A 9,918-nucleotide genomic window follows, 5' to 3' on the forward strand; every position below is an offset into this window, starting at 1 on the left:
GTTTCCGGCTCGGCTACGGCGGCTGTGCAGGTGCAAACTTCCTCCGCGAAGATGCCGCCGCCGCTGCGTCCGCCTGGGTGCAGCCCAGGACACCACGGTGCCTCCTGCGGACGCGCCAGGGCTGCTGTCTGCTTTTGTTCCCCGGAGCGTTTGTTGCTGGACCTCTGGAGCCACGGGAGCCCGTGAGCTGCCCAGTCCTGGAGATACCTGCATTCCTGGGGTCGGCCCCTTTCAGCTAGGGGCAGAAGGGGGAGGGGCCCCGTTGTGCTTGGGACCTAGTACGGCGACGGGATTTTTACGTTTGGGGCAAGTCAGTGTCCGCCCCGGGGCCTTAGATGCAGGGACTATATATTACTCCTTGTTGTATCCCCAGCACCCAACACCTAGTAGAGACAATGAATGAATAAAAACCCAACGAATGCGTGGTGAGAAGGTGGATAAATGATCCCCGAGGTCCTGGGCCTTACCCAAGACTGCAAGAGTGGTATTTCTTTTCTTTTCTTTCCTTTTTTTTTTTTTTTTAATTTAAATTCTATTTAGTTAACATGCACTGTATTAGCTTCAGAGGTAGACTTTAGTGATTCATCGGTGGACGCAACACCCAGGCTCATTCCATCAAGTGCTTGATTAGTGCCCATCACCCGGTTTCCTGTCCGGTCACCACCCCCTCCAGCGACCCTCACTTTGTTTCTAGCGCTAAGAGTCTCTTATGATTTGCCTCCCTCTCTGTTTTCATCCTTTTTCCTGGAAGACTATTATTTCTGAAAGGATCCTTTGGACATCTGAGGAATGAGAAAATCAAGGGATTGCGGTTAATAGTCTCAGAAAACAAGAAATAGGCAAGAAGTTCTTGTGTGTTTATTGGGGGAAAGGGTCCATGAAACTGGGGTAAGAGTCTAAAGAGACCGTTTCCTTCTCTCCCAACCTAGCCCCCCCTTTCCCCTAACTCATCCCTTTTTCTTTCCCTCTCTCCCTTTCTCCTTCTATCTAGTGTCATGTACTGATTCCAAAGTAGAAATTTGACTAAAGCGCCCTTTATTTTATCCGAAAATAAAACATCCTGGTTTCTTAGCCTGGCTTTCTTGGACTCCCACAGTCTGACTCCCTAGTTTAAACTTCTGATTCTCCCAAACTATCACCTTCTCTTAGACCTCAGCCTGGAACACACTTCTACCCCGCCTCATCTTATCTGAGACCTACACACAGTCTCTCTGATGCTAAGATAGACCTGGGTCACTTCATTATTATTTTTTTAAGTTTTGAGTTTGGTGTTAGAGTGAAAAATTGAAGGGTTACAAATGTGTAATACTTTTATTTATTTTTGTTTTTATTTAAATTTCAGTTAGTTAACATAAAGTGTAATATTGCTGTCAGGTATACAAGTCAGTGATTCAACACTTCCATGCAACACCCCGTGCCCATCACAACAAGGGCACTGCTTAATCCCCATCACGGACTTCACCCATCCCCCTACCCACCTCCCTTCTGGGAACCATCAGTTTGTTCTCCATAGTTCAGAGTCTGTTTCTTGGTTTGCCTCTCTATATCCTATTTTTCTCCTATGCTCATTTGTTTTGTTTCTGAAGTCCCACATATAAGTGAAACCATATGGCATTTGTTTTTCTCTGACTGATTTATTTCGCTTAGCCTAATACTCTAGCTTCATCCATGTAGCTGCAGATGGCAAGATTTCATTCTTTTTAATGACTGAGTAATATTGTATGGTGTGTGTTTTATGTATAATATATAAAAATTAATAAATATATATGTATATATTGCATCTTCTTTATCCATTCATCAGTCAATAGACACTTGGACTGTTTCCATGGTTTTTGGCTATTGTAGATAATGCTGCTTTAAATATTGGGGTGCATGTATCCTTTCAAATTAGTATTTTTGTATTCTTTGGGTAAATACCTAGTGGTGCAATTGCTGGATCATAGGGTAGTTCTATTTAGAACTTTTTGAGGAACCTTCATACTAACAAATGTATAATATTTTATTTTATTTATTTCTTTTTTAATTTTTTATTTTTTATAAACATATAATATATTTTTATCCCCAGGGGTACAGGTCTGTGAATCGCCAGGTTTACACACTTCACAGCACTCACCAAAGCACATACCCACCCCAATGTCCATAACCCCACCCCCCTTCTCCCAACCCCCACCCCCAGCAACCCTCAGTTTGTTTTGTGAGATTAAGAGTCACTTATGGTTTGTCTCCCTCCCAATCCCATCTTGTTTCATTTATTCTTCTCCTACCCCCTTAAGCCCCCATGTTGCATCTCCACTTCCTCATATCAGGGAGATCATATGATAGTTGTCTTTCTCTGCTTGACTTATTTCGCTAAGCACGATACCCTCTAGTTCCATCCACGTCGTCACAAATGGCAAGGTTTCCTTTCTTTTGATGGCTGCATAGTATTCCATTGTGTATATACACCACATCTTCTTTATCCATTCATCCGTTGATGGACATCTAGGTTCTTTCCATAGTTTGGCTATTGCGGACATTGCTGCTATAAACATTCGGGTGCACGTGCCCCTTTGGATCACTACGTTTGTATCGTTAGGGTAAATACCCAGTAGTGCAATTGCTGGGTTGTAGGGTAGCTTTATTTTCAACATTTTGAGGAACCTTCATGCTGTTTTCCAGAGTGGCTGCACCAGCTTGCATTCCCACCAACAGTGTAGGAGGGTTCCCCTTTCTCCGCATCCTCGCCAGCATCTGTCATTTCCTGACTGTTAATTTCAGCCATTCTGACTGGTGTGAGGTGATATCTCATTGTGGTTTTGATTTGTATTTCCCTGATGCCGAGTGATGTGGAGCACTTTTTCATGTGTCTGTTGGCCATCTGGATGTCTTCCTTGCAGAAATGTCTGTTCATATCCTCTGCCCATTTCTTTTTTTTTTTTTTTAAGATTTTATTTATTTATTTGACAGAGAGAAATCACAAGTAGATGGAGAGGCAGGCAGAGAGAGAGAGGGAAGCAGGCTCCCTGCTGAGCAGAGAGCCCGATGTGGGACTCGATCCCAGGATCCTGAGATCATGACCTGAGCCGAAGGCAGCGACTTAACCCACTGAGCCACCCAGGCGCCCCTCTCTGCCCATTTCTTGATTGGATTATTTATTCTTTGGGTGTTGCATTTGGGAAGTTCTTTATAGATTTTGGATACTAGCCTTTTATCTGATATGTCATTTGTGAATATCTTCTCCCATTCTGACAGTTGTCGTTTGGTTTTGTTGACTGTTTCCTTTGCTGTGCAAAAACTTTTGATCTTGATGAAGTCCCAAGTTCAGTTTTGCCCTTGCTTCCCTTGCCTTTGGTGATGTTTCTAGGAAGAAGTTGCTGTGGCTGAGGTCGAAGAGGATGCTACCTGTGTTCTCTAGAGGAGGCACTTTTAACTATTACATTGGGGAAACAGCCTGGAGCTGTTCTGAGCAAACTGGTATATATTATCACATTAATTATGAACCTCTCAGCTTTACTGCCCATCACTAATTATCCACATTGGTTTCTCTGCTCAGAGACCATGGCAGCTCTCGTTCACTGTAGCACTTATTTAGCCCTTAGCATATGCTTTCTGGAGCCAGTTTATATTTGCTTTTATTAGGTACCTATGTCCTGTCTTTCCAACTGAACTATAAGTGAGGACAAGGACTCATCATGCACTTCTTTCAGAAGTGTCCAGATCAATGGCTTGACAAAGAGATGTGTGATGGTTCCCCTTTTCCTATCCCCGTGAAACCTCTTGGTAGTCTGCATTCAACAGTATACCAAACACTGGACAGAATATTCCAAGCTGCTTGTCTCCTTGACTTTACCCTCATTGATCCCCACACTTCCACTCCTGCCCCCTTACAGTCCACTCTGCATGAAGTTTAAAGATCCTCTGTTTAAACTTCAGTGGCTTCCTATTACTTTTGTGGAAGGAGGTTTTTTCCTCACACTTGGAAATGAAGCACAAACTTCTTGTCATGGCCCAGAAAGTTCTGTAGATTGGATCTTGCCCTATGTCTCATATATTGCCCTTACCATTCATCCTCTTATTCCTCCCACTAGAACATGAACTCCAGGAAGACAGGAATTTTGTCTTTGGCGCTGAATATATTCCTCGTGCCCTGTTCCAGTTCCTGGTGCAAGGTAGGTTCCAAATATCAATTTGTGGAATGAATGAATTTATTTTCTCAGTAGCCCTAGTAAACAGTAACTATTTTTTCCCTTCTTTGCAAACAAGGAAACTGAAACTTATGTATGTGAAGTGACTTCACCAAGGTCACAGAGCTGAAAAGTGGCAAAAGCATTTATTTATTTATTCATTCAACAAATATTTAGTGAACAGATGCTAGGCCTAGTTCTTCTAGGCACTGAGGCAGAAATCAAATTTGTGGCTAATGATTTTAGGACGACACCATCTTCTTTCTACCTTTTAAATTTTGTATTCTTTGCAAGAATTATAAAAATAATAGAAGGGTGCATTCTTTCTGTGAAATAATTCAATCAATAGTATAGATAGATAAGATCAAGTTCTCCCTTGACATTTATTCCTTTTTCCATTTCCCAACAAATATTAGTCAGTCCCCAGAAGTGAATATTGTTTACTATTCTAGACACACAGATACCTAGAGAAAGAGAAAGAGAGAGAGAGAGAGAGAGAGAGTTTTATGTTTAATCCCTACTCCTACAGGGTAGTCTGCTCTAACTATGGTTCATTTAACATTATCTTAAAGATTTTTTTAAATGTATTTTTCAGAGAAAGAGGAGGAGGGGGAGTGCACAAGCAGGGGGAGCAGCAGGCAGAGGGAGAAAAAGGTTTGCTACTGAGCAAGGAGCCCAATGTGGGGCTTTATCACAGGACACTGGGATCATGACCTGAGTCAAAGGCAGGTGCTTAACTGACTGAGGCACTCAGGCATCCCTTTTTAACATTATCTTCAATATCTTTTCATATCAGTACATAAATATCTACCTCATTTATTTTAATAACTGCATGTCATGCCACAGTATGAATGTGCCATTATTTCTTTAATGACTTCCTATATTAATGAGAGTTTGAGTTTTTCTGCCTTTTCATTGTTATAACTAATTTCATTATTATTATGGCAAATTCCTTGTACAGGCCTTTCTGTGCATTGAATATGAATAATTCTTAAAATAGAGTTCAAAGCAGAATCATTGGGTTGAAGCATATATATATATTTTAATTTGAACAAGTACTGCCAAATTATCCTTCTAAAAAACTTTACTAATTTACACTCCTGCTAACAGTGCATGAAGTACAGTTCTAAAAAACTTTATTAATTTACACTCCTGCTAACAGTGCATGACTGCTTGTCATAATCAGGATATATCTATTTCTATTGTCCAAAAAATTTCCCTTGGGCAGCTTTGCATTTTAATCTCCACTCGCGTTTGGATCTGTTTTCTGTCACTATAGATTATTTTTGCCTATTCGAGAATTTCATAGATATAGAATTATATTGTATATAATATTTCATGTCTGGCTTCTTTTTAGAAAGTTAATTTCAGTGTAGTTAACATACAATGTTATATTAAGTTTCAGCTGTACAAAATAGTGACTCAGTAATTCCGTATATTACTCAGTGCTCATCAGGACAAATGTACTCTTAATTCCCTTTTCCTGTTTCAGTCCCCTACCTCACCACTTCATGTCTTTTTTTATTTACCCATTTCTTCCTCTTAATTGTATGTCTGCCTTCTTTCACTCCTCCTGATTATTCTGAGATCCATCCATATTGTCATGAATACCATTAGACTGTTCCTTTTTTCTGCTGAGTAGTATATAATCGAGTGAATATATCACGATCTGTATATCTATTCAGTGGTTATTGGACATTTGGGTTTTTCCCGTTTTTTAATTATTATGAATAATAATGTGAACATTTGTATTTGCCTGCAACTATTTTTGTAGACATGTATGTTCATTTCTCAAGGACTCTACCTAAGAGTGAAATTGATGGGTCATGTGGTAAGTGTATTTTGAACTTTATAAAAAATTGCCAGGTTGTTTTCCAAAGTGGCTGGAAGTCCCACTTCTACAGTCTCCCTAGCACTGTATCACAATTCTGTTCATTCCATATACTCGCCGACATTTGATCTTTTTAAAATTTTAGTCCTTGTAGTGGCCGTGGGGTATTATCACCCCGTAGCTCTAATCTGTATCTCCCCGAAAAGTAATAATGTTGAATGTCTTTGCATATGCTTGGGTATTTGTATATCTTCTTTTTGAAATGTCTATATTAGTCTTCCAGCAATTTAGAAGACTGGATTGTCTTATTATCTATAAGGATTTGTCATAAATTCTGTATACATGTTCCTTGTCAGGTTGTATTACGATTTTTTCTCCTAGTGGTAACAAATATTTTCTACCCTAGATAAATGAAGACATGTTCGTGCAAAAGTCTGTACACAAATATTTATAGAAGCTCTATTCATGCTTGTCCCAAACTGCAAATCATCCAGATGTCCTTCAGGGGGGCAAATAAACAAACTATAGTGTATGCATGTGATGTATACTCAGCAATGAAAAAGAACAACTTAGTGCTACTTGCAACAACTTGCGTGAACTTTAAGGGCATTATTCTCAGCGAAAGAAACCACTCTCAAAGTTATATACTATATAATTCCCTTATAGTATGCTACCCCTTATAATGACCCCCACTCCCATACCTAACCCTTGCCAGCCACTGGTCTCTTCCCTATCACAACAATTTAGTGCTTTTGAGGATGTCCTATAATGGAATTATAGGGTGATGGAAATATTCTGTGTCATAATTGTGGTAGTGGTTATATGAATCTATGTAATAACATTCAGGAATGTACACAAAGGGAAATCAATTTTGTTGTATGTTAATTAAGAACATGTTATAAACAAAAAAGAAAATCAACAAAGCCTGTATAAGTATGGAGGTACCTATGAATGTTGGTTTTTCAATGGAGAAAGATGTGGCAGGAAATAAATACATCTTTAATGCTGGATACTTTGTTGGAGGAGGAAACAAAAATGACCAACTTTTTCAGTGTACATTTTTGTATTGTTTTGAAACAATTGTTTCAAAACACTTCAATTAGCATTTAGTGATTTCGAAATTTGAAAAACATCTACTAAAAATGGACATTAGGAAAATATTTAAAAAGAAAAAAGTATTTCTGCTTATTTAAATACCTGATGATATGGTAGAGAACAAGAAAAATGTGTTTCTATTCTTTTTTTAAAAAAATTGTTTATTTATTTATTTTAGAGAGAGAAAGTGTGAGAGTGGGGGAGGGGCAGAGGGAAAGAATAATTTTTTTTGTATTTTTAAAAATTAAAAAAATTTTTTTTACCACTTTTCAGTGTATTAGAATTCATTGTTTATGCACCACACCCAGTGCTCCATGCAATCCGTGCCCTCCACAATACCCACCTCCAGGCTGGCCCAACTTCCCACCCCCGCCCCTTCAAAACCCTCAGATTGTTTTTCAGAGTCCATAGCCTCTCATGGTTCATCTCTCCCTCCAATTTCCCTCCACTCAGAAGGAGAGAATCTTGAGCAGATTTCCTGCTGAGTATGAAGCCCAATGGGAGACTCATCTCACAACCCTGAGAACATGACCTGAAGCCAAGAGCTGGACACTCAACCAACTAAACCACCTAGGCGTCCCAAATGTGTCTCCTTTCTTATGGGGCACAGCCTGGTAGAGTCCAGTTTTCCACATCTTACAAGTGTTTCATCCACAAAATGTGGTTTCTATTAGTCTTTGCCCAATAGAATTTTTTTATAAGGATAAATACCTTGGGACGCCTGGGTGGCTCAGTTGGTTGGACGACTGCCTTCGGCTCAGGGCGTGATCCTGGAGTCCCGGGATCGAGTCCCACATCAGGCTCCCAGCTCCATGGGGAGTCTGCTTCGCTCTCTGACCTTCTCCTCGCTCATGCTCTCTCTCACTGTCTCTCTCTCTCTCAAATAAATAAATAAAATCTTTAAAAAAAAAAAAGGATAAATACCTTAATACATGCTTGAAACAGTGCCTGACACACATGATTAATGTAACTGCTATAATATATCATCTATGAATTGGAGAATAATTGCCATGGAAATATATATTTATTTTTATATAATGGAATATTATTCAGCCATAAAAGAGAATGAAATCTTGCCATTTGCAACAGGGATGGAGCTCGAGAATGTAAGTGGAATGAAGTAAATAAGTCAGTCAGAGAAAGATACTATATGCTTTCACTCCTATGAGGAATTTAGGAAAGAAAACAAACAAGCATGGGAAAGAGAGACAGAGACAGAGAAGAGAGGGAGAGAGGCCAGCCAACAGACTCTTGACCTTTGAGAACAAACCGATGGTTACCAGAGGGAAAGTGGGTAGGGGGATGGGGGAACAGGTGATGGGGATTATGCACTTGGCATGATGAGCACAGGGTGATATATGAAATTGTTGAATCCCTACATTGTACAGAAAGTGTACTGAAACGTATACAACACTGCTTGTTAAGTATATTGGAGTTAAAATAAAATGAAAAGAAGTGTCTGCCATGTAACAGGGAGTCAGTTAATGTTAGTTTTGTTGGCCTGAATTTTAGTTTTGGAGCGCGGGTACCGCGATGTGGGGTAGATGGCAAGGATCTGTCCTGGGTTTGGTTTTCTGGGTCTCCCCACTTATCTGTCTTTCTTGGCCTTTCTATCTTTTAACTTCAGGGAAACGTCTCCCTCTGTCTCATCCCCGGGTTGACTTATCACCCTCCCTCAGGACCTAGATGCAGGGCGTTTCCCTCTTAGGCAGATACTTGACTCCTTGCCTACCTTTAGTTCAGTACGCTTACATACTCCGGAAAGTGTGGGTGAGACCTACGTAGCACTGGTGGACCTGCAGGTGAGCCAGCCGGGGAGAAAGGTGATCTCCGAGCAGGGCATGATTCGAAAGGTGTTGGAGAGGTGGTCCTGGCAAGGCACCAGAGATCTCTAAGGGGAATGAGGGAATTGGGGCAAAATACCCAACAATGAGGAAAAATGTTACTTAAATTCTGTCTTTCTCTAACTTAGGCAGATGGCTCTTCTTCAGGCCAATAAGGATCTCATTTCTACAGGAATGAAGGAATTTAATGTTCTGCTGAATCAGCAGGTAAGCCCAGGCACTGTCTCAAAGGACAGGCAGAGACTCTTGGCAGGTGGGTGAGGGGAGAGAAGGGAGAGTAATTTAGAGCTGGGAGAGCCATGGGGCAGTTGATGGAAATCAGGGAAAGGAGGAGGTTGGAGTTTGTGAGTTATTTCCGAATCACACTGATGACCACATCCTCCCTTGCTCTCCCCTCACTCTGCAGGTCTTCCCTAATCCTCCTCTACCTGAAGAAGCCATGATGACGATGGTGGATGACTGGGTGAACTTCTACATCAGCTATTACAGGAAGCAGATGGTAGGGGAGCAGCAAGAGCAGGAGCGGGCTCTGCAGGAACTTGAGCAAGAGCTAAGAACTCTGTCTGCCCCTTTCCTGACCAAGTATAGGGCATTCTTGAAGTCCCTTTGAGCACCTAAATCACTCAGTGCCTTTCTCCTAGCCCAAATACCCAGGCCTGCATCTCTAAGAAACCCTCAAATCCTGCCTCTGTGTTCTTTAAGTGCTCAGCCTCGGCTCCTTCATGGTGTTATTCTACCCTGACACCTCAATAAAGACCAAACTGGTTTGCCGGTCTTCCTGGCCCTTCTGTTCTTCTTCAGTTGCCGTTCCCTGACCTGTGGAGGCGGCTAGTTCCTTTTCCTTTAGCTCTGCTTCCTGGATATGCTCTCGGGTGTTCAATTTCTTTAGAGCAGAGCTTAGCAGCCTTAAGTAGCAACTGGGCAGTATTAAAATAGTCTAAAGCAGAGGCCAGACAGGCAGAGGCTAAAGGGAAAGTGCTGCGGG

The 9,918-nt window shown here is 41.0% G+C and overlaps 1 protein-coding gene across 4 annotated transcripts; it reads left to right on the forward strand.

Annotated features, from left to right (window-relative positions):
* Nucleotides 1-22: 22 nt before the first annotated feature.
* On the forward strand, nucleotides 23-9,708 carry LOC122895780 (alpha hemoglobin stabilizing protein). Of its 4 annotated transcripts, none has more exons than XM_044233463.1 (4): nucleotides 23-220; nucleotides 4,068-4,148; nucleotides 9,062-9,140; nucleotides 9,340-9,708. In XM_044233463.1, the coding sequence occupies exons 3-4, from the start codon at nucleotides 9,066-9,068 to the stop codon at nucleotides 9,541-9,543; spliced, it is 279 nt and encodes a 92-aa protein (XP_044089398.1). In that variant the 5' UTR covers nucleotides 23-220; nucleotides 4,068-4,148; nucleotides 9,062-9,065; the 3' UTR covers nucleotides 9,544-9,708. The 4 variants fall into 4 exon arrangements, with proteins under 4 accessions (XP_044089398.1, XP_044089399.1, XP_044089397.1 ...); XM_044233464.1 differs by having other exon boundaries at nucleotides 23-182; XM_044233462.1 differs by lacking the exon at nucleotides 23-220 and adding an exon at nucleotides 236-484.
* Nucleotides 9,709-9,918: the final 210 nt, after the last annotated feature.

Source organism: Neovison vison, chromosome 14, assembly GCF_020171115.1.
Source record: "Neovison vison isolate M4711 chromosome 14, ASM_NN_V1, whole genome shotgun sequence".
Lineage (NCBI taxonomy): Eukaryota > Metazoa > Chordata > Mammalia > Carnivora > Mustelidae > Neogale > Neogale vison.